Genomic DNA, 25,383 nt, shown 5'->3' on the forward strand with positions numbered 1-25,383 from the left:
AAATTTAGTATATTAGGTCATTTTCCTGGGAGAAAGGGTTCATAGTTGTTTGGTTTTTATTAACATATAATGTATTTGTTTCAGGGGTACAGGTCTGTAATTCATCAGTCTTACATAATATACAGCACTCGCCACAACACATACCCTCCCCAATGTCCACCACCCAGCTGCCCCATCCCTCCCACCACCCCCTCCACTCCAACAGAGGGTTCATGGTTTTTATCAGATAATTGAAAGGGTCCATCATATGCACACACATACACACAAAGATTTAAGAATCACTGTGTTGATGTGATCAGATTTGTTTAAAAAAAAAAAAAAATTCACTCAGGTCACACGATGGATTGGAAATAGGTAAGACCTGAAACGGAAATCAGTTCAGGTTTTATCTCAGTAAAGCAGGCTAAACTGAGGCCTGTAGAAGGGCACTGGCAGTAGGGGAAGCTAATTAAGAGCTAACTTTTTTTTAAACATTAACCACAGGCTAGTCACTACACCAGGCATATTTAAAATACCTCAGTTAAACTTCACAACAACCTTATATAGAGTTAGCTCTCATTACTGACCTTTTACAAATGAACAAACCACGGTTCAGAAGTGCCTGACCTTGTCTAAAGCACACAGTAAGGGGGCCCACAAGGGAATCCTGTACTCTAAGCCACTCTCCCGTAGGGCTCTGAAAGGTACCTATTTGTTACCTCAGATAGCGCAGAGCAACTTGTCAATTTTTATCACCGTTGAAGGGAAATGCATCAATTTAGATCCAACGTAGAGTTGGATGACTGCAAAATCAATGCTATTAGCCACTATACTAACCGGAAGCAAAGGAGGAGGTTTGAGGTAAAGCTAACACAACTTGGTAAACCAATTAGACATGGAAAGTAAAGGAAAGGTATTGACTCCCTGAAAATTAAGTGTCGTTCACTGAAACACAGAATAAAGCATGAAGAGGGTTTGAAGGGAGCATGGAAGGAGACAGAAGATGATAAAGTCATTTCTGGACACACTGAACTCGAGGGATCTACAGACACTTCAGATGTCCAGAGCCCAGGATGGAAGTATATGAGAATAGACAGATACTCAGTAGTTTTTGAAAACCTGTACGTGAAGTAACAAAAGGTCTTGGGACATGCATTGCTAAGGCAACATGGCATAATGGCTGGGAAGGTAAGCTCTGGAGTCAGACTGTATGTAAACCCTTTTTCCCAGTATTTAACCTACTGTGATCTTAGGCAAGTTTCTTATCTTCTCGAAGCCTCAGTGTCCTCAGTTTTAAGAGGGACTTAACAAAAGAATCTACTCCCTAAGATGGCCAAGACGGTCCACACAGGTAAGGCATGTTTACAACACACGTACCTGTGTCCAAGACACGTCAGCTCTTTCTGAGGAGGAGTCCCTACAGGACAGAACATGAACACTTAAGACGCGGCAGGGTGGGGAATGGGGGGGGGGTGGCAGACCCCAGAGGCATCTTAGAGGAAACTGCAAAGGTTTAGAAAGAAAATTCTGGAGAAGCTAAAGTTAAGGAAGATATAGGAGTCCCAAGGAGGAAAATAACTGACAGTGTCAAGTGCTACTAGGAGGTCAGGAAAGGAAAGGACCGCCAGGCTGAAGGAAACTTCACAGTCAGTGTTTTATGGAAGACAGATTGCAGGGAAATGGCTGGGAAAAGCAGCAGTGCAGACTTTTCTTCCAATATGACTATCTTATACAAGAAAAGAAGATGATAACGGGCAGCAATCAGAGGGAGAAAACTGAGAGCATGATTGTATTTTGGCTTAGAGGAAACAAATACAATCCCAATGTGTAGAGGCAAATGAGTTGGTCAGAGGGAAAAGATGAAAATACAGAGAGAGGGAGGAAATCATTAGTGGACTAAGGCATCAGATGAGACAGAAGATGACATCCCAGGACACAGGTGAGAAGGACAGATTTTGGATAGGACAAGGCACACCCTTCCACTGAGACCTGAAAGAAGGAAGTAGGGGTGCCTGGGTGGCTCAGTTGGTTAAGGGTCTGCCTTAGCTCAGGTTATGATCCAAGGGTCCCGGAGTTGAGCCTCCCATTCGGCTCCCTGCCGCTCCCTCTCTGTCTGTCCCTTTCCCCCACTTGTACGCACACTCACTGTCTCATTCAAATAAATAAAATCTTAAAAAATAAAAAAGAAACAAGGAAAAAATAAGTGAAGACAGATGCAGCACAGGTATATTTTTAGAGGAAATGGGCCACAGAATTGACGCATTCTACCTACGGGCCTCTATCTTCCTTATGACATTGTTATCACCATCGGAGTCATCTCAAACATGCCAGGGACATGACAAAGATTTTGTAAATCGTTTCCTCACCAACACTGTATGCTTTCTATGTGTTAGGCACTGTATTGGGTTCTAGCCCTCCAGTAGTCAACAGCATATATTACTCAATTAACCCTCACGACAACTCCATGAGAACTATACCCAGCAACCCTATTTACCCAGGTGGAAACTGAGGCTTAGGGTGGACAAGCAGCTTGCACCAACGGTCACACTGCAGAGCGAGAGGACCAACTCACACTGTCGGACTCTGGAGTCTGAGGTCTCTACCAGTAACCAGGTGAGGCTGGTCACTGAGGGTATGTGGGGAGGATCTTAGGGGACTTGAAAAGAGGAGAAAAGTTTAGATTGTATCTGCACAGAGACAAAAAGAAATCACGATCACATAGAAGTTAGATGCACAAACAGGATTAGACCTCCAATGTCATAATTCTCACATTCGAGTTCCCTGTCCAAGAGACATTATTGTTTCAAGGGTGTGCAGCAACAGAGAGAGGCAATGCTTTCATATGGTAGGGGTAAAAGTACATTTTGGGACTACATTGTCAGGTGGTGCTCTTACCTTCTTGAAATGAATGAAATCACACCTAATACTCAGGCTTCAATAGGTCCAGCATGAGTAGTAGATCTCAAATATTTGATGTTTTACTGGATAATGATACTATTACTGCTTTGGGTTCTGACTCCTGCCTTCCTTTCAAATAGTTCAAACAGCTTCAGTATCTGTAACTTCATGTTTAAAATATCTCGAGAGGAGGCTGTTTTTACGTAGAGAAACTCTCGTAAAGGTAAATTAACCAAAATCAGATTGAGAGTGTCAAAGCTGGAATAAAAACTGGTGATTCCCAGCTCAGGACTCCTGTCTTGGCCTGACACCTCCTCACAGACATTTGCCCACTCTCCAATCTTAGCCCCTCACCTCTACAATGGAACTATGTACCGTGAATACGGAGGTGCTGAGTAGACACAAAAACATGGCTGTTGTTAGCAATTTTTCCCTGGTAGGGAGACCACCTCTAAAGCTGGCTGAAGCCACATCATTAAAATTGAGGGGCTTAAGAACCTTGCAGAAGGGACTGAGTCATTCTTCATAAATACAGGAACGACTCAATAAATATTTGTTAACTGAGTCATTTCTGCAGTTCTTAAAAACCTGAAAGATTTCTGAGAAGAAAGGGCTGAGAACAGGCATGTGAGTAGGTGTGTGTGAGCGAGATAATTCCCAGGCCCCCAGCCCATAACTTGGCCCTGTCGCAAACCACTACGGGAGGAGAGCACCAGCAGCCCGCGTGCTCTGGCTTCCTCAAACAGTGAACAGGAGGAACAGAGCTGAAGGTGTCATCACTGTGGGGATCAAATCACAGAACAACAGTCTTCCCGGCCTTTGTGGTGTGTTTTTTAACCAGCTAATTTACATTTTAATCAACGAGAGAAGGGAAAAACGGCCCATTTCTTTCCCACAACACCAGAAGGTAATCAAGATCATGAACTGGAGCTTTAATACACAGAGAGAGAACAGCCACACGACTGCAGCGAAACCACAGCAAACCTGTCTCGGGCAGAAAGGGACTCAGAAGTACACAGAGCTGTTTTAAAAGCCCAATCCAGATGAGAGAAGAAGGAAAAGTGGATTTTTAGTGACAGTCTTCCTGTGTAAAGAGAAAGAAACACCTCTCCAGGATGTGTTAGGAACACACATGATAGAATATGCCAATGCCATGATTTTTTATTTTCAGTTCCGACAAGGCCTGGGGTATTAACCTCTATAAAGAGTCACAGATGATGCACAGCTTTCTATTCAACTTGGAAAGTATTTCAATAACTTAATAATTTACAGAACCCTGTGATGGTTTCTGAAATTATTCCGTACTCTTCCAATGGGGTATTTACAAACAATATGCTTTAGTTTGTCAATAAAGATTTCTTTGGGAAAGAAATCAAAGAAAAAAAGGGAAAAAATTATGGTCTATAATGGACTCTTAGAATGTAACCTAAAGAAATGAATAGATCATTTTGATTTGGGGAGAAAAGTCACCAATAACTGAACCCACACCTGGCAAAAATCAATGTTATATACCTAAATGATTCTGAATCATCAACCATAACTTCTTATAGTTTTTGTTTTGCTTTGAATGGAAACTGACACAGACTGTAAACAGAATCTGATGAGAGAAAAAACTTTATTCAGCTACTTCAAAGCCTGACCATAGGAAAAGCATTTTGCAGTCCTTAAACTACAAATCCCTTCCTCCTGGCATACCCAGGTACATCACTGATCCGGTATGTGCACAGCTAAAGAGCTAGGTTTTCATCCTCCCTTCCACTTTTCCTCCAAAAGCCTCACTGCTATTCTCGGATGCCAGCCTCCAACTGAAAAACCTTATGACCTTGACTCCTGTCCTCTCATTCCCAGCACCCTACTTTAAAAACAATAAAGGTGGGGCGCCTGGGTGGCTCAGTGGGTTAAGCCGCTGCCTTCGGCTCAGGTCATGATCTCAGGGTCCTGGGATCGAGTCCCGCATCGGGCTCTCTGCTCAGCAGGGAGCCTGCTTCCTCCTCTCTATCTCTGCCTGCCTCTCTGCCTACTTGTAATCTCTCTCTGTCAAATAAATAAATAAAATCTTTTAAAAAAAAAAAAAAACAATAAAGGTTAGTCTTAGATGTTCAAAAACTGTTTAGCCTTCCCATTAAACATAAATCACCAAAACTGTGATGCTGATCAAAATATCAACAACCCAGAAGACAGCTCTAAATTCCAGATAGAAAAAAAAAGAAAGAAAGAAAGAAAAAAGAAATTCCAGGTGAATTTGTAAGGGTAATAGATCTACAATGGACAGATAGGAGAAGCGACTACTTTCAATGCAAGGGTCAAACATCAAAAGGTTTCCGCCTTCAAGCACAGACCCATAGGCAACCCTTAATTCTAGAGGTCCTCTAAGACCTGCCCAGTCTCACATGCTCCAGTGTCAAGTGCAACTACATCGAGTACTTACTTGTCTTGGAAAATGTCCTGAGCAGTCACTTGATCCTTTTTCTTGATGGCTTCAGTCAGTGGGAAAACGGTCTTTATTTTAGAGAGTGGAATTTGACATTGAGCTGTCACCTCAGTGGGGGGGTCCAGCATATTCAAAATATGCTGCTGAATTGGGGGCAGACGCTCCCGGGGATGTAAAGCTCTGTGTAGCAGACACTGTGGAAAAGGAAGAAAGGTTTTGAAACACAGATGTAGACATCATACATGACTTCACTGCAATTTTTGATCAGAGCTCCTGCATGTTTAGTTTGTGAGGGCTACAGGATTCCTACCACATGTAAAAGGGAACAAAGACGTGGCCTTGGAAGCACCGGGGTTAGCAGGACACCAGCTCTGAGCCTGGAAGCGACATCAGCTGGAGGCCTCTTAGAGAAAAGGCTCATTTTACAGAAAGAGGCTGCTGTTTCTACCACCTGGACGATAGGCGAGTCTCTCTAAGACCCATCATTCCAGAAGCGTCTAATCCTTCTAGCTCCCCTCAGCAGAATGCTTTCTCCCTTGCATAATCTTAGACGACGATGTGTTGGGGGGGTGAAACGGGGCTCAGGCAGAGCTGCCAAGCTCAGTGAGTCCCAGGAGGAAGTCTGCCGGAGAGACAGAATACTGGTCTGTCCCAAACCCTCCCAGAGTGCCGAGTTTGGGCTCTTCTCCATCCACTTCTGTCCACATGCTCTCCCATCACTCTTGTCTGGGGACCATCTCCTCTCGTGGGATCCACCGCGATCACCTTCTAACGGGTCTCCCTGAATCAATTTCCACCATTCTGTGAAGCCGAAGCGGTCTTAAACCAAGCCCTTCCCACACCTAAAGAAGTGACACACACCACAGCACCTCCCTCATGTGCCTCCCTCCCTCTCACACCCCAACTAGGCCAGGCTCTTCCTGCTTCACCCCCTTGCCAGTGTGGCCCAGCCTTTGGGGCCTTGTTTATCGCTCTCTCTGCCTCATAGGGCTTCCCTAAGATCCCCACGGAGTTGGCCCTTTTTCATCCTTCTATTCTCTGCTCAAATATCGCCTGCTCAGAGAGGCTCAACCTGACACTCTGTGAAGGAGCCCCTCTACTCCCATCCTGCCGCCCAGCTATTTCCTGTGGCCCTGTTTTCTAGTTTGTAAAGCATTTATCATTATCTAAAGTTATCTTATCAGTCTTCTCACTTATTATTTAACCTCCCTTCTTAAAAGCAGAGATCTTGTTTGTCTTGTTAACTGCTGAATGTCAGGTACCCAAAACAGTGGGTGGCAATGATAAGCAGCCAAAAGGTACCGGTGGAAGAAATAAAGGATTCTTTCCTAGGATTCTATTTGTTGACACAAGTGTCAAGAAGCGGCCCCAAGAACAAGGCTGGGATAGAGTCTAGGGCTGGTTCTGCCCTGCTCCAGTGAGTGGAGACCTGGAGAAACCACTTATACTCAGTCCCTGGTACTGCTTTCTGGCTGTGAATGCTAGCATCTGCCCAGAAAAGCAAATACTATCAAAGGAACACAGGAAGGTAAGCAACAGGAGGAGTACAGGGAGGTAAGCAAAATGAAACTACCAATTCACTGACCTTTTCTTTCCTTTGCTCTACATTCCAAAATTCAGTTGAAGAACAAGACTCCTATTATTCCCACCTTCAAAGACTTAAACATCGGTAATTTTTTCTTTTTTAAAGATTTTATTTATTTATTTGACAGAGAGAAATTACAAGTACACTGAGAGGCAGGCAGAGAGAGAAGGAAGCAGGCTCCCTGCTGAGCAGAGAGCCCGATGCGGGACTCGATCCCAGGACCCTGAGATCATGACCCGAGCCGAAGGCAGCGGCTTAACCCACTGAGCCACCCAGGCGCCTAACATCGGTAATTTTAAAGAAAAAAACAAAAACAAAAACAAAACTAGAGAGCTGAAAATTTCTTATAATTCAAAATACTGTTTAATATCCCAAGGTATATATGATTCATACTGCCCCACTACAGGTTTTCCTACCCTGTAGAAAATGTAAGCCTACGTATCCATTCTAAAGAACAAAAAACTGCAGCTTAAATAGTAAATATTGTCTAAGTTGACACCTTCTAGAACTTTCATGTGCCACCCCCTCATCCCAATACACCAAACCACACTCTTCCTTCTCCATATTAGATTCATTTGTCTCAGAGTCTGATTCCCATTTTCCTCTTTCCTAATTACTCAATGCTCCCTTGAGCAACAATAACATCAGCTCGTTTAATGTGAAGCAAAAGGAGAAACCAAAGTGATCCCAAACCCTGTGAATCTACCCCCAACCTTCTTGTGCATGATTCTTTTTTTTTTTTTTAAAGATTTTATTTATTTGTCAGAGAGAGCGAGCGAGAGCGAGCACAGGCAGACAGAGTGGAAGGCAGAGTCAGAGAAAGAAGCAGGCTCCCTGCGGAGCAAGGAGCCCGATATGGGACTCGATCCCAGGACGCTGGGATCATGACCTGAGCCGAAGGCAGCTGCTTAACCAACTGAGCCACCCAGGCGTCCCTTGTGCATGATTCTTAATTCACAGTGCTCTCCCTCAGGTCATTAAATTATCTACAAAGCTTAGAAAGCCCTCAAGATGTAAGCAGTAATCCAATACCCAACATAACAGACTGTTCTGGAAGATTCTGGGATATTCAACTGACATTTCTGGGAAAAGAACTAGGGCAAACAATGGACAAATATCCTACCCAACCTCCCCACCGAACAATATTCCAGATCTTCAGTATGAATTCCAGGCAATTCTTTCAAATAGTGTCATCACCCTACAGGATGTGTTCTAAAGCATCAACCACTCAGGTTTTTTCAAAGGATATGTTTTAGATGAAATTAAGCAAGATACTTATCAAATTCATTCACTCAAAAAACCTCAATTCATTTAAAATTGGAAGTTATGAGGAAGTAACAATTTTTAATAGAGGAGCTGAGATTACAATCTTGAATTTATTTCTCTTTTACAAACTGTTTTTACTTCATGTGATTTTTACAATTTGAAAAAGGAAAAAAATCCACGGGCCACATAGTTAGCTTATAAGCTACCAATATGTTGATTTTACCAACACTGTATCAATGATTTAATAAGAGGCTGGTGTCAGGGTATACTTCCCCTAAAATGTATCTTTCAGCACTTCTTTTCAAAATTCAGAATTAAATTAACCTGTTGTCAACAAACTGACGGTTAACCTCTCCATCCTTCTGCCCCTTACTCCCAGCTCATTTCCTCTCAGCTATGAAATGTTTCATTTATAAAGGGAACGTTCCTGGACCCCACATCCTTGTTAGCTTCCCATGTCCCCTTTCTCTTTCCCCCGCTCAGTGGAGCCTTCTCCCCCAGCATTGGACTGTGCCACTACTGGTCCCCGGCCCCCTACTCCACTGGCGCCCCCACCCCCCCTGCCCAGGCCCTCAGTCAGCAGGGGCCCTCAAGGTCAGCGAAGGCCCTCAGCATGTGCTCACCCTCACTTGCCAGTGTGCAGCATCTGACTTGTTCTTTCCTTCTGGACATGCTTCGCTCCCTGTGCTTTCCAAGGCACCAGCTTCTCCCTAGTTCTTTCAACCTCTCTGACTTTTTGTGGGTGGGGGTAGTGGTGGTGACAGGAACATTTCGTTTTGTCTTTTAACAACCCTTCTTTTTCTGTCTATCCCTAATTATTCACTCATACATTGGTGTTCAGGACTCCATTCTCTTTTCTTCTCATGCAATATACTGTCCCCAGGGGATCTCATTCACTTCTATTTCTACACGAACGAAGAGGACTCTCAAGTCCCTAATTCTCTCCTGGGCTCTGTACCTCTACTTCCAACTTCCCACTGTGTGCCTGTACCGGGATAGCTGACAGCTCAAATTTAACCCCTGCAAACATACACAAACTGCTTTTTCTGTCTGTTCATTCTGTATTCCCCATTGTCATTGACAGTGAGGCCATCCTTCCACACTTCTTCATCCAAGCTAAGATCCTGTTCTCTCCAATTGCGAGTTCCTCTGCCTTCAACATTTTCCCTCTCTGCTCTCCCTGTCACCATTTAATTCAGGCCTTCACAGGGCCCACTGCACCTTTTCTAATGGGTCTCTGCTCCGTCTCCATGTCACGGTCAAATCCCATTTCTACAAACCCGTCACCCACCTGCTGACAAAACCCTGCCGGGACTTCCCACTGCCTCCAGGGTAACGCCCAGGGGACCGGCTCCTCACGATCCACCTGCCGCTTACCTTCCCTGACCCCCTTCCCATCATCGCCCCACACAGCCTATGCTGCAGCCAAGTGCAACTATCTGGGAGTCCCCAAGTCCAGCGACCTCCTCCCCGCTCCCATGCTTCTGCACATGCTACTACTTCTGCCTGCCATGTCGCTGTCACTTCACACATCCCCTTTCTTCCTCAGTGAAGCCTCCCTTCAGTCACCCACTTGTAAGAATCTTTTCCCCACAGTGTTTTATACCCATCACTGTTGTACCTATTGGCTTTGCATCTCCATTCCTCTCACTCTTCTGGGGGCAGGAGTCTCCTTTTAAGAAGTGAACTTATTCTATCTTTAGCTCATGGGACAGTGTTAGTCCTCAACAAATATTTGTTTTAAAAAAGAAAAGTGAAAAGGCGCTATGGGGTGCCTGGGTGGCTCAGTGGGTTAAAGCCTCTGCCTTTGGCTCAGGTCATGATCCCAGAATCCTGGGATTGAGCCCTGCATCAAGCTCTCTGCTCAGCGGGGAGCTTGCTTCCTCCTCTCTCTCCGCCTGCTTCTCTGCCTACTTGTGATCTCTGTCAAATAAATAAAATCTTTAAAAAAAAGAAAAAAGAAAGAAAGGTGGGTAAGCTGTAAAAATCAAAGTTGCCAGTGCCTGCAGCTTTGAAAGGTATCAAATACCTGTGCTTACAGCCTGTTATCTGTCCACCAACCCCAATAAACACATATTGAGGCAGGCAGAACCCACCCAAGATAAATCTGCCAAGTATTAGATGTTTCCACTTTTCACTACAGTGACCAGATACTTTTGCAAGTTTTCCACACCAAGTGGTCTGCTCCTCCCTTCCCACAAATGACAAAGAGCTTCAGGTCTTGAAGTCCACCTGACAAAAACACCAAAGAAGTTTATACGAGTAGTATATACTTAGAATACTGGAGAAGTCACTGAGTCAGCCTTTTCCATGTTAAGCTTTATATTCTAATTTTAGAAGAAAAGATTTTAATTCACTACTTAAAGCAAATGTAAGCATCAAAAAAACCAGGCAGTTTCTTCTGAGTAGGAGATCCCTTAAAATTACAATAGGCCCTGATATAGACTTGAGACAGTTAAAGATGCTTTGAGAAAGGAGTAGAAAGGGATAACCAGTGGTGTCTCCCTCACCTTCCCCACCCCTGCAAGAGGAGGTCGCCCCCGCCCCTGTGGGGAGGAGCATGACTGAAAAAGCTGCGTGTGAGGTCTGTCAGCTTCGTGGGGTTCAGAAAGGCCTATACTACTGCCACCAACTTCACCTGGGACTGGAATAGTCCTTCAGGCCATCCCTCCCCTGTTTCAGCACAAGACAGCTCTCTTGTCAGCCTTCTGGTTCCCTTAATCCAATCTCCACCTTCCAACTCCTTCAGGTCAATACTCAAAAATACCTATTTTACAGTTTTCTATATTATAGATACTCTTTAGTAATTTCATACTATAACCTTTTGATCTGACCTCCATACTAACTTTAGTTATGAAATTTTGACAGATGTGGTACTGAAAAACTTCTTCTCTAATACTGTTATACAGTTCATAAAAATTCTCCAACTATCTGGATATTAAAAACAAAGCAAAGTCTCATTTGTATAAAACAGAGGAGGAAATCCTAGAAAAGGCATAAAAGAAGAATCTGCTTTTTATTAAAAAACTCCCTTTTAAAAAAAAAGAAAGAAAACTAGGCTTCCTCCAGAAAAAGAATTTTTTTTTTAAACATTTTTAATTTATTTATTTGAGAGAGAGAGAATGTCTGAGAGCACAAGCAGGGGGCAGGGTTAGATAGAGAAGCAGACTCCCTACTGAGCAGGAAGCCCACAGGGCTCAATCCCCAGACCCTGGGATCATGACCTGAGCCTGAGCTGAAGGACTCTTAACCAACTGAGCCACCCAGGTGCCCTGAAAAATAATTTTTCAAATATCCTAACTTTTTTTTTCTTTTTTTTTTCCCTTTCTTCCTAACAGTTCAGAGTATTTTTATTTTTTTTAGAGGAAGGTTATTATACTTCCATTAAATAATGCAACTGAAGCTCTCAGAGAACAAAGACACTTGTTTGGGACTGACCAATTACACTAACTTTTCACTCAGGTCTCATTAAAAAAAAAAAAAAAAAAAAAAAGACTGGTTCATCTTTTTCTCTTACCTGAAATAATCTCTGAAATTGAGGATTTGGGATTTTGCTGGTTGGAAACAAGTCTTCAATGGTGTCCTCCTTGTCACCTTTCTTTACCAAGCTCATGGAGTCAATCAGGGCATCTACTGCACTCAACTGAGCCTCTAAAACAAGCATAAACAGAGTACACAAAGGAAAATGATTACCTCCACTGCTCTTCACTAAAATAAATGCCTTCCATTCAGAGATCCAGGATTACCAGCAGGTTATAGACAGTCCGGGCTTAGCCAGAAAGTAGTCTCTAGTTACGCAAGTCACTTAACCTGAGTCGTGGTGTTCTCTTTTGTAAAAGAGCTATTTAGAGTAGCTGGTCTCCTAGGTCCACTCAGTGAACTTCTGCAGTGTAATATCATCCCGAAAGGCAAAAAGTTTGTTCCAGAGGAAGCACCACAGACATACAAAACCCAATCTCTATATGGAGACTCAAAATATTCAGTATTCAATGAGTTTATGATATTCAAAAAATTAGTAATTAGGTAAAAGAGAAAAACATGAAGAAGAAAAAGAAAATACCTTTGGTGATGAGACATAAGCTTCACAAGGATTTCCTATAAGTTGTATCAGGGTAACTAAGAGGAAGACAGAGAAACCTAATGGGAAGACACCAGTAGACCTGAGGGAGTAGACACCTTCCCAGTCTCCCAAAGTCAGAACAAGCTCTCTCCCCTCACAGGCCTCACAGCCTGTATGCACACCTGCATCCATGTCTTACCCCGCTCCATTCAAACTGTAAGATCCTTGAGAGCAGAAACAGGACATCTTCGTTACCTCTCTCCTAATACCTAACAGAAAGCAAGTGCTTCTCTATAAAAATCTACCAATGCAACAAAAATGGCACAGTCCAAGGCAATGGGGATAAAAGGCAACGCTTTCCAGAACACTTCTACCTAAACCACCATTGTGCAGCTTCCATTCTGCTGATTCATACAGCTGTTAAAAGCTGAAGCGCTGTTTTTGGACCATTCACAGCTATTAGGCAAAAGGTAGAAAAGAGTAAGCAGTTCCTAAAAAGCCCATTGTGCTTCTGTTCTTCATCTTTTCAAGTATCTCTTGTACTACAAAATGAAAGAGCATACTACAGATTTTTCTCCTGATACGTTTCTATCCCATTTTCGGACTTTCCAGGGGAGGTTTCAGACACTGGCATGGCATCACCATCTTAAACTGACTACCGCAGAGCTCCCCAGGCAACAGGCTGGAAGCTGCACCTGCGTGTGTGAACATTCGGTGACTTTCACCTGCTACGTCAAACGAGCATCCGGACACCTCTGTGTAAACAGCAACTGGGGCACCAGTCCAACAGTTTCAACAATCCATTTCCCAATGGGCAACATGCAAATAAAAATATGCAAACTCACAGAAAACAAATCAAGAGACTGAAAGATACTTCACATTTTAGATCCCAAGCGAATGATTTATGTCCATGTGATAATTTCTCAACAAAGTTCTCTTTTTCAAATGTCTACTCATTTAATGTTTGAAATTATCAACACGGAGAGAAATAATATTGTAACACAGTGGAGGCTTCGATACATTCAAGTCCATGCCTGGCCCCACCATGATGCAGAGGGATTCATTTCTAGAAGGTGAAGACACAAACCCTTGGGCCTATTGGATTATCGGCTTTGCTACAGTGCACTGCTCCTCAAGGATCTAACAAAAAAAAACAGAGAACCCATCTCTGAGACTCAACTCACAACTCCCTAGTCCTACAATGACACAGATTTAAACTTTCAAACCAAAACATCTACTCACTATTTTGTGTTCTTTTTGGTATATATATTCTCTACATTCAGCCCACTCTGATATTTTATTGCAGCTGTCTTAAACTATGACTAAGATAGGATTTGATACCTATGTGAACCATCCCAGGAGGCACCCTGACCCTCATTGCCGGATGCATAATAAAGGCCTTTTCTCATCACGCTCAAAGTAACTCCTAGAAGCAAGGAACAAAGCAGCCTGGAGGGTTAGTATAAACTGCAAAGAAAGAACAAAGAGAAAAAGTAACTTACAGAACTTAACTTTTCGGTTCAGTTAGTTACATCATATTTTACGTAGGACACTACAGTCACAGCTTTAACACTGCACGTCAGCTCACTTCAGCAGAGGGCAAACTGGTATGGCACTAGAGAATGCACATCCACTTCCAACAAGCTGCTCCCTAGCTACAAGCTCTGTGTCAGAGCAGGAAACCAGACAGTGTTTGGAGAGCTCAGGGCAAACCCATCCCAACTACGAAAAAACATGATGCATCCCCTTCATCACCACTGTGTATGAGCACGAGCATGGCTGGAGTCCAAGAAATTCCACCCTGTGGAGGCCCCTGGCCCCAATTAGTGACTACAGGTAGGTGATTTCCCAAGGACAGTCTGCCTTTAGAGCCAACTAATGAGCAAAATGAAAATAAACTCACCTGTAGGAATGTATTTCTTATTATTTTTCAAAGATGAAAACATGTATTGTCGCAAGTCTTCCATGAAAGGCAGCTGCACATATATTAAACACTAAGGAGAAAGAGAGAAGGTAAAAGCAGAAACCAAATTAATGGAAAAAATACAAAGCTGGTCCCAAATGCCATGCAAGTGGTGCAACAAAAGTATTCTCAAAAATCAGACAAGTCAAGTCTGGTACTGCTTTGCTTTCTGTTTTCACTGTATACAACCATGAACGGTACAAGAATATTAAACATAAAAAAATACTTAACAGAAAGATTATCCAGAACACCTGCAAAATGTGTGACCAATACAACAAATGGAAAAGTCATGGTGACTGGAAGGCTGATCGGGAAGTCAAGGTATTTGCCTTCTCTTTTCCAGTTCTACCACAGAAAGTTCCCTGAGAAACAGGGAGATGGTCAAGAATCTAGGCCTGTGTTTTCAACAGGAGAACACCAAATAAACTGAATTTTTCAAGGACCACAAAAAAGGTCCTTGAAAGGACCACCCTTGACCTTTATCCATACTCTTCATTTGTAAAAGTAAGGGTGCTCTCCATCCCCAGCAGGTTCTGCGAAGTCAAGAAGGGTGAGAACGGAGAGGTCACTGGATTGGACAAGCAGAAGGTTACAGGTCACCTTCACTGATTTGGTTTAATAATAAGCTCCTTACATTTACGCTCTTTCATTACAACTGGAAGTGTGGTTCACAGACCATCTGCGTCAGCCTTATTTGAGAATTTGTGAGAAATGCACAATTTCGGGCAGTGCTCCAGACCTACAGAATCTGAACCCCAAGTCATTCCCAGGCACATTACGAGCTGAGAAGCACTGTTTGGAATAAAGGAACTGATGGAAAAAAATTAACATGAAAGAACTATGCGTTTTACCTCATAGGTGTCCTTGATATAAGGAAACGCCATGCCAACTTGAGGATTAGCTCTTTTGTCATAGACATATCGAACTACGGCCACCATGTCCAATTCATCCAAAGCATGAATCAGGGAGGAAAGTGCCACTGCTGCTGCCTGATAAGAAAGCCACTGCATGAACACAGAGCCAATGTGTGTGAACTTCCCCAACACACCTAAATACAGCTGACCTTTGAACACACGGGTATGAAATGCACAGGTCCACTGGCACACAGATTTTCACAGTATTATAAATGTATTTTCTCTTCCTTATGAGTTTCCTACTAACATTTTTTCTCTAGCTTACTTTACTGTAACATAGTATATAATACACACAACATCCAAAATACATATTAAATGCTGTTATTGGTTAGGCTTCTGGTCAAGAGTAGGCTATTGGTAGTTAAGTTTTGGGAGAGATAAAAGTTACACTGGATTTCTGACTGCTTGGGGTGTCAGACCCCCTCACTCTCTACCCTTGTCCACTGTTCCAGGGTCACCTGTACTTACAAGATTTTTACCTAAGAAAAAGAAAGTCCTTTTGTCTTTAAATTGTATGTTAAACTATATGTTATTTCTACTATGCTTACAACCTATATTATAGCTTTCTTATCAATGCTACTGAAAATGAAAGTGTCCATTGGCAGTTACAGATTATCAGTATAGCAAACTCCTAAGCTCTAGTGCTATAACATTTTCGTAAATAATTTGAGATCTGAGTAAGTTTTGTGCTTATAAAAATTACTCTTGGACCTTACTGTTGTTAACTAGATCAAATATATAGACCGAACAGGACAACACTGAGTACTTTTAGTGTTTCCAAAGCCTCAGATGGAGTTACTAGTATTATAATTTGAAACTGGTAATAAAATAGAAAACCATTAACTTCTTTTTTCTGGATCCTTTTCATGCCAGACATTAAAGAGGTTCTGCTAACTCATTTCCTGGCTGTCTCCAGAATGAAAATATTTAGAACAGTGTTCCTAAAAAGCCATTCTTGCCTGGTTCACATTGATTTTTGAGTCTCTTCAATATATATTGATCATGTATTGATTAATGCTTTCCCGCATATTTTGGTCAGATAAATTCAGATGTATATAACAGAATAGCTTTTCTTAATTGAACTACACTATGATATCTACATGATTATACAGTAAAGAAAAATAACTATACTGAACCTTAAAAAAAAAAATCATTATCCACCTTATTCCTGTTTCAGATTTCTTAAGTGCCCCTCTGTCTACTTCAAGGCCACACCGTACACACCTCCATTTGATCACACTAACTGTAAGCTCTTCTGGAACTTTACTTCATTATATGTCTCCTCTCTGTCATCACTTCAGTCTTTCGTCTCTCAATTCATACCCTCATCCTCCCAATCAACTCCATCCAGTCTCAGCCTTTCTAAACACAATCTTTCTTTGGCCCCCTCTCTCCAGAAATTACTATCTATATCTTTCCATTTACCTCTAAATTTCATGAAATTTGGTGTTTTCACCAAATGGTGTCTTGGTGTTTTCACAGCTTAGAACACAATTATTCTTCAATCTAATACAGCTCTTGCCCTCATCTTATTTACTGAAATTACTCTCCAAAGTCAGCTATGACCTCCTAACTGCCAATCCTTGGTTCCCATTCTATTCATTTGACCTTTCAGCAGCATCTGACCACGCCCCTTTCTCTGCACTTTCTCTCTGGCTTCAGAAACAATACTCTTCTGTGATTATTCTACTTTGTGGATCATTCCTCCCCTAACTCTTCTCTTCTTCCACTAATCTTGAAATTTTGGTCTTGGCCTTTCTCACCTTCTCTCACTCTGAAACTCTACTTCGGAATTATTTTATCCAGTCCCATGAGTTGATGAATCAAAAATCTGTATATTCAGCTTTAAAAAATCCAGACTTACACTGCCCACCAGCTGGTAGTATATCACAGGAATTGAAACTGTTTATGACCAAAACTAAACTACTATCTTTCCCCGGTTCTCCTCCAGTACTCCCTACCTCAAGAACTCTACCTCCCATACAACCAAATGAGAAGCCCAAAGTCTTCAGTAATGCCACCCAACTCATCCTTACCCTTTAAGTGTTTACCAAATTGTACTAAATCTACCTCTCTCTATCTCTCTAATCTATTTCTTCCATCAGTGCCTCTCCAGTTCACAGAGCTGATCATGTCATTCCCTTCCCTAAGAAACTCCAATGGTTCAGGGCAGCTGGGTGTCTCAGTTGGTTAAGCATCTGACTCTTGATTTGGGCTCATGTCATGATCATGAGATTCAGCTCCAAGCTGGAATCTTGCTCAATTGGGATCTTGCTCAGCATGGAGTCTGCTTGTCCCTCTCCCACACCCTGCTCAAGTATACATGCAAACTCTCTCTCTGTCTTTCAAATAAATAAATAAATAATCTTTAAAAGAATCTCCAGCGGTTCTACTATCCCAGCCTCAATTAGCTGACCATTATTCCTAAACAAGTCTTATACTCTCCCTCCTCTGTAGCTTTCTACTCTTAAAATTTCCTCCTAGCTAGAATGCCCTCTCCATATCTCTGTCTCTCGAGCTCCTAACCTATTCTCAAGGCCCAGTAAATTGATACCCCATTTTAGATTTGCTTTAGTCTCTCCATTTCCGTAACTCCCCAAACACTGTCTGAACTTTTCTCAGTATTATAATTACTCTTTATCCAAGTTAGCTACGTACATTTTCATTTCCTCCACCAAAAACCTATGACCTCAATACCTTGTCATCAAAATCCTCTAAAGGTTTTGTGGCAGATTCATTACCTTTTTAGTTCAATTCACGGAATATTTACTCTTTGCTACACAGTCTTAGACCCTATAAGAAAACAAAGGTAAGTCCCTGATTTCACTGAGCTCATACATTCTTTACTAGCACAAGTGAGATACATACCAAATACAGAATGTGTACGGTCTAGGAAGTCCCATTAGAGACCAGAGAAGCACACACAATGGGAGTCTGAGGACAAGATTACTTCCAATTTATTTGCAAATTTCTATCTGGGTGTCTTTGACAGAACCAACTGGGATATTAAAAAGAAGGAAAGAAGGGGTCAGGAATGATTGTGACACTGTCAACACAATGCTACCTCTGTGGGAAACTCAACTACAGCTCTATTTCCTTTTCTTCCTTTTCTCCTCCTCCACACACAGTACAAATTATGTGCAAGTATAGATTCTCTATACAAGAAAATTGTATGCTAATGACCAGAGAAAACACATTTTTAAAAGGAATTATTGACAGAGTCATAGAATATTTGAGTTGAAAAACAACAGTATTTATTTAGCTTAACCACCCACATGATGAAGAAATTCCCTCCCCCAAATCTGACTGGCACAAATAAAGACCCTGCTGAGAAATATTCAGGAACAGAGACCTGACTGTCTCACAAGAAACCAATTGACCTGGAGGTAGTAACCCTTTTGATAAAAATAATTCTTGAATAAAACTGCCACCTGTTGGAAGGAAAACTAGTTAAATTTCTATTCCACATGATAATCCTCTAATGTAAGAAGGGGGCTATTATGTCTGACGTCCCACGTCCCTAAAACTTCCTTTCCAACCTACAAAGTTTTCTTGGAAGTCATCACCTGACATAACTTCCCTAACCCCCCTGCCTATCTCAGTAGATCCCATTATTAGTACTGTCCTTTGAGTAGGACATCAAGAATGACACCAAAGAGTGAGACCCTTTGCCATTAGCAGATGAATTTTTTTTTTCCTTGAGTGACCTCGAAGTAACCCAATGATCTATAGGATCTGTATGAGGTTGGGCTGGAATGATGCATGCCACAGGCTGCCCTTAGCTAGCCAGTTTAGATAACCATATAGGTCATAACACAAAGATGCTGACAAGAGTCTTTATGACATACTGGCAATCACATGAAGTGATCAGAGTTTTCTACGTGCAGGAATGGTAAGCTGGAGTTAAAATTCAGTTTAAAATGCTGTCAAGCTATGATGACAACATATACTACAAATGTATAATTCCCAAGAGGATTTGACTTGGGAAAAAAAATCCATGAACAAGGATTCTCATGTAAACTAAGATTCACAAATGCTTACTATGCTCTGACAAATCCGTTCGGTACTGCCAGGAAACAAAGCAATTCTCCTAAGTTAACTGTTCCAGTAATGGCATGGCCACTCATTAGATCGGCAGCCAGGTACCCCTCGGAAGTGAGGAGAAAAAGCGGAAAAGGAGACAAGGAGGACGAGACCACTTCCACCACTGCCCTCTCCGCACCCCAACAAGCCTCGGACATCCAGTTTACTAACTTCAAATGCAAATATATCCAGAACTTGGATCCCTGCTTAGGTGGTCTCAAGCAGACCTGAGACTGCCATATCCCAGTTAAAATCAATATCTCGATAGGACAAGTTCCAGCTTGGAGGCTGAACAGGAAACATTTACAGAGAGGGCAGATACGACCAGGTAGGATGCGATGGCCATGGGTTGTTAGCCGGGCTAAAACCAGCCTGAAAACAGAAACTCCTGGGGAGGTGGGAAAAAAGTACAGAGAGAGAGAGAGGGAAGAGGACAAAGACGAATTTCTTAATGAGGGAAGTGGCCCAGTGAATCACTAACACTCATCTCCAGGATGCTAAAGCTAAGCACTAAATGTTCAGTGCTTAATGACAATGAAAATGTCACCCTGACCCCAAGCCTCCTCAACATCTGACCAGGAGATTCCCACATGTAAATGCATTTGTTCAAATGTTCTTTTTAACACGTACCTGGTCTCCAGTGGCAGGACTATGTCCTCAGGCCTTGTGCTCACGCTGTGACAACTTCATTTATCATTTCTCCATTTTCAGAGTTAAGCTCAGTGAACTTTCCCACTGTTGTTGCAGGAATTAACCTCATTTTAAACCATAAAAGCCCCAAACAACTCACTTAAAATGACATTCAATTCTGTGGCACTACCTCAAAGGCCCACTGTCAACTCACCTCATCATCTGCTGCTGCAAAAACCTTTAGGACTTGATTTCCCATAAAATATCTCCTGTGGACCTACAAGAGTTAAGTGAGGAAAACAGTTGGGTTTTTTTTTTTTTTTTTTAAAACAGTTGGGTTTTGATCCATAATAAGTTAACACCTATAGCCATTATGCCATAGTTACTAAGAAATTCTTATTCTCTTAGTTATTGTGCCACAGTTACTAAGAAATTCTCTTCAAAATGTAAAAAAACTCATGGGGACTAGAAACAACTTTTTATTTGAGGTTCAATTCAATTAAACACAATACATCTCTGAATTCCAAGGACATGCCAAGCATTGTTCTGAGAGCACTGTAAACAATAATGAACAGGGCAGAGTCTGGTCCTGAGGAGCCTGGACAAATATGAAACCAACTGCCCTGCAGGTTTAGGCAACCGCACTGCAAAGGCACAAGAGTACGGCATTCTAGCTCAGGGCCCTGAGAGCACATGAACAGGGCACCCAGCTTGGTCAGGAAGGGTGAGGGCAGGCTTCTGCAAATGGTGACACCCAGGTCAAGACTTCAAGGATGCACAGGAACTAACAAAAAAGTCTAGCACAAGTGTGCTGGGCAGAGACACTAGTGTGAATCGAGTCTGGAATGACATAAGAACATAGAGTAGGTGCAGTACCCTAGCATGAGGGGAGAGGTGCAAAATTAGAGTAGCAAAGATCATATCGTGAAGTGTCTGTGAGCAAAGTTAAGCAATTTGGACTTCATCCCAAGAGCAAAGACGAAGCACTGCTAAATTGCAAAGGGACCAGAGTGAAAAACTACTTATGAGGGGCAGGGGCCATACTGGAGGAGGGGAGACTATAGAGAAACCAAAAATAAGTACTGCATGTCCTCCTGTCCCCCTTTTAGTTCAGTTACTTCTCTGGCAGGGTATCAGAGGAATCAAAGCAGCACCACTGATACCTGCTTAGAAATGAAGACTGAGGGCGCCTGGGTGGCTCAGTGGGTTAAGCTGCTGCCTTCGGCTCAGGTCATGATTTCAGGGTCTTGGGATCGAGTCCCGCATCGGGCTCTCTGCTCAGCAGGGAGCCTGCTTCCTCCTCTCTCTCTCTCTCTCTGCCTGCCTCTCTGCCTACTTGTGATCTCTCTCTGTCAAATAAATAAATAAAATCTTAAAAAAAAAAAGAAAGAAATGAAGACTGAAGAGTTCCTAGCATCATAACCAACCCCCTGCATCTACTGACCAAGATCAACTTCTCTCTGCTCCAGGTAATCCTGACCCTGGAGCTTAGCTCAAGAACATGCCATGTGCTGCACAGGGCAACGCCCCTCAAGTGTTCTTCTGCCCTCCCACCTCTAAAGCCAAGACACTGAGCACAGTTACTCGGGTCATGAATTTCAGATCAGTTGTTTTGGATAGGTCTTTTCTAGCTAACTGGAATTAGGAAGACCCACTTTCCAACAGGCCAGCTTTTACACACAGGCCTGAAGAGAAGTTCTGCTTCACTGGAAAGACATAGAGGCACTGCCATTAACAACCTAAGTTTTAAGTCTGTAGAACTTACAAGGTGAATACTTTCATTTTTAAGAAATAAGTATTTAGTGTAATTTGTTAGAGAACTGTTAGAAACTCTCAACTTCCAAAAAGTATTTTTGCCATTAAAATCATATCAACTTTCAGTAAGTACTCCCAATTTGCAGCTTAAGAAGTTTAAAAACATACCCAACAGTTCGGGCATATCAGGGAAAACATCTCTGTACCGTTGTGGAATTATTCTAACACCAAAGCATACAGAGACTATATCCCACAGCAACACGAAGAAGCTCAAATTCAGTATGCCGGGTAATATTTATTTTCATTACAATTCTCAATTGAATTTCTTTAGAACCAACAAACATTGCTTTATCCCTGCAGAGCCTTAGAAAATACACGCTACAAGACATGCTTATTCATTTTCTCTGGTTGCCTACCTTAAGAACATTTAATCTAAGATCTCCAGGAATCTTTACTAGCCCTTTCTAGAGTAGTATATGATAGCCCAGAGCCCTCAGTGAGTTACCACATTTCCCGCTATGTGTTTTGTGTATCTCTGCATCGGTGTCTAAAGAATGTATGACTTAAGGACAGGCTTCAGATCCTAGACCTCTTTGTTGGGTGTAGAGAAGGGTGCCCAGCATAAATCAGTGACATTCTAAGAGGCCTGGGATCATTCAAAACCCAAGCAGACCTTCATTCCTCTAAGACACTCTATCACACATAACAGTTTAGAGAAAGCAGCACAGTAGCAGAGAACTGAATGATGTTTCTTTAAGGCTACTGTAAGCCAAGACTGACAGCCAAGCTAAGAAGTGACTCTTAACAGACTATATTCTGATTCATGCTAAGACTGCTCAACTTTTCTGTATCTTGGTTTCTCTATTCAAAAACTGAAGATAGTTGACACTAATCCCCAAACTATACTCAAACAAATCTAAAAGTAAAATAAATACACATCATAAATAAAAGGACCAACTAAAAGCATACCCTCTCAAATAACACTAAGAGAAAAGTTCATTTCTTTTGTTGCCAACGAGTAAGAGTAAGTGCCATACCTGAGAAGATCTACAAAATCCTAAAACAGAGAAGCACTTCCCCTCTGATTTATACTTCATGAGTTCCTCATCCACTTTAGAGAAAGGAACGATATCACTTCCATAGCGGAACCCTGGAGAACAAGAGAAGAGCATCAGTTAAGCATATGGGGCCTAATTTTCTACAAATTGAAATTAGCCCTACGCATACATTAACAATACATGCATACTCCAGATCAAGCCTCCATATACTGTTCCCTGGAATCAAATTACTGCCCCTTGTGATCAGTGAGGAAAAAGTAGTGGCAGATACAGAAACAACATATACAGTATAGAGGTGATTAAAATCTAATTACATTTTTTAAGTAGCATCTTCTGCAATCTAGTTACCTTAATGATTATCCAGCCTAGAAGAAAGAATGTAGCAAATGTAATGTATTAGTTATCCTCCAAAGATAAACTATGGTTGACTGAAGTACAAGTGTGATTTGTAAACATAATAACAAGAACACATTTATTCAGAAACCTGGAGACCCGCAAAGAAAAATGCCCAAAGGAAATTTTCAGAATAAAATGTTCTCCAAAATGCATGCTGAAGACATACAAATGCTTAATGGGAGAAGCCAAAACTCTTCTATTTAGGAACATTCAATTGATAAGTTGGCTATTTTTATGCATTTAAATTTACTTCATTTCTGGGATTATATTGTGTTTTTTTCCTTTTTAATTACTTGGTTATTCATACAAATTCATATAAATACAGGCTCTTAGTTTCTTAAAAATAACTCCAGTCCTGTTCCAAGGCCTCTGTTCTATGGAAAGTTGTACCCTTTCGATATATAGTCTTCTGTATTTGGTGGGGAGAACGAGTATCAAATCTCAAGGATTCTGGCCTTTGGCAAATGAAAAGGAAAAGCACGTGCACCTTTATTCCAAGAAACAAAGAAACTTATATGGATAAATGGGTAAATGGAAAGGAAAATCATGTGCACCTTTATTCCGAGAAACAAAGAACCTTCTTTGTTTGGGGTAGAATCTGTGATCCAGTTTATCTGTTCCTGTTAATCTGTTGATGCCACGCATTTAATTTAAAAAAAAAAACACACATTTGTATTTTCATATATGTCTTTTTAAAAAGCTGGTGATGAAAACAAAAACCCCAACAAAAATTTATCAGGGAGAGGTGCCTGGGCGGCTCATTTGGTTAAGCGTCTACCTTTGGCTCAGGTCATGATCCCAGAGTCCTGGGATCAAGTCCTGCATCAGGCTCCCTGCCCAGCAGGCTACCAGCCCAGCAGGGAGCCTGCTTCTCCTTCTGCCTCCAGCTCCCCCTGCTTGTGCTCTCTCCCGCTCTCTCTTTCAAATAGATATATAAACCTTAAAAAAAAAATTATCAGGGAAATGTACGGCACGTGACTAATAGTGGTAACTAAACCAAATGTTTTTCCTAACTCTTGCCAGTCACGAGACATCTTACTTGAAATTTTTAACTTGAAAATTCTAATTAAAACTGCGTGCTGTGAAGTGTGTAAACCTGGCGATTCACAGACCTGTACCCCTGAGGATAAAAATACATTATATGTTTATAAAAAATAAATAATTTAATTTTAAAAAACAACAACTAATTTTTAAGGTATTTAAAAAAAAAAAAAAAAAAAGACCTGTCTTGTGTTTTCTGGTTCATCTACTGAAAGGAAAAAAGTCAGTACCTAAATTTTGTACATGGCAAAAAGCACAGAATAGACTGCAACATAAAACCGTATTCCTTTGCACACATAGGTCTGCTGGGTCTGTGTCTGCCAAGAGGGGGCAGAGAGTGGAGGAGAGGCAAAGGAAGAATGTGGGTAGCTGCACCAAGGGACAAGACAAAAGCTGCCTCTGTACCCTCTGAACTCAATGTTTACTTCTTCCCTCTCCACTGCTCCAGCAATAAGTGAATAAATGTCCTTTTTGCCTAAAATAAACAGAGATGGGTTGGTTTTGTTTTTTGGGTTTTGTTTTTGTTTTTTGGGTTTTGGTTTTTTTGCTTGCAACCAAAAGAACTGGCACCTTATCTCCATCATATTAATCTCCCTAATACACAATCTCAATGACACTCTATTCCTCCAAACTAGAAACAGCTCCAGGTTGCTTTCACGATTAAGCATCAACTCTTCAGCCTGTCATTCAAAGCCCTTCCTAATTCAGAACAGTCTGCAGAAACACAGACTCTGAAGTAGGGCAGTCCTGGGTTCAAGTTCTGCCCATTGCTAGCTGCAGGACTTTGAATACGTGAATGAGCGTCTTTCAGCCTCAATTCTCTCATCTGTAAAACGGAAACAAGAATGTGATGCCTGTTTCAGGAGGCCGGTCTATGGGATATCACTTCCAAGTACTAAACTGTGTAGGTGGACACACCAGCCCAACTACCTGCTGTCCCTGAGAAGCCCTCTACTTTCCTGGTCTTATACCTTTAAACATCCTCTTCTTTCTTTCAGTCATTATAGGAGGATCATACAATTAGTAACTGATGGAGGTGTGATTCTAACCCAGATCTGAATCCAAAATTCACATTTTGTAACCACACTATCATATGGAACTGAATTAAAGAATTGGTAGGAATTGCAGCATACTAATTACATTTTCTACTGATGATCGATCAGGAGAAAGAAAGGAATCACAACCACTCTCCTCCACACTACACACAAACACTGAGAGTTAGTGCCACAGACAAAAGGCTTTTCTTCAAGGCTTGCAAATTAACACAAAGTCTGGCAATGAATTTACCTAAAGACTAGCTTCTATCTTAACCATCTTGGCATCT

At 41.8% G+C, this 25,383-nt stretch overlaps 1 protein-coding gene and 1 long non-coding RNA gene across 3 annotated transcripts in view; one reads left to right on the top strand and one right to left on the bottom strand.

The window, feature by feature from the left end:
* The window catches only part of XRCC5 (X-ray repair cross complementing 5), an 89,481-nt gene that overhangs the window by 44,577 nt on the left and 19,521 nt on the right, over positions 1-25,383 (bottom strand). For both annotated transcript variants that reach the window (XR_014300209.1, XM_082689095.1), the window contains exons 9-14: positions 22,602-22,714; positions 20,024-20,086; positions 15,034-15,171; positions 14,123-14,213; positions 11,677-11,810; positions 5,306-5,502 (exon numbers count right to left, since the gene is read on the bottom strand). Coding sequence is in view for 1 of the 2 variants with exons in the window: in XM_082689095.1 (XP_082545221.1) it covers positions 5,306-5,502; positions 11,677-11,810; positions 14,123-14,213; positions 15,034-15,171; positions 20,024-20,086; positions 22,602-22,714 (736 nt within the window). In the remaining variant the exon portion in view is untranslated. The remainder of the gene's footprint in view (positions 1-5,305; positions 5,503-11,676; positions 11,811-14,122; positions 14,214-15,033; positions 15,172-20,023; positions 20,087-22,601; positions 22,715-25,383) is intronic.
* LOC309843566 lies at positions 1,227-24,528 on the top strand. Its single transcript, XR_014300217.1, has 3 exons — positions 1,227-1,330; positions 2,478-2,592; positions 24,360-24,528. It is a non-coding gene; the product is annotated as an uncharacterized lncRNA (long non-coding RNA).

The sequence above is a fragment of the Mustela nivalis genome (assembly GCF_964662115.1).
Source record: "Mustela nivalis genome assembly, chromosome: 11".
Classification (NCBI taxonomy): domain Eukaryota; kingdom Metazoa; phylum Chordata; class Mammalia; order Carnivora; family Mustelidae; genus Mustela; species Mustela nivalis.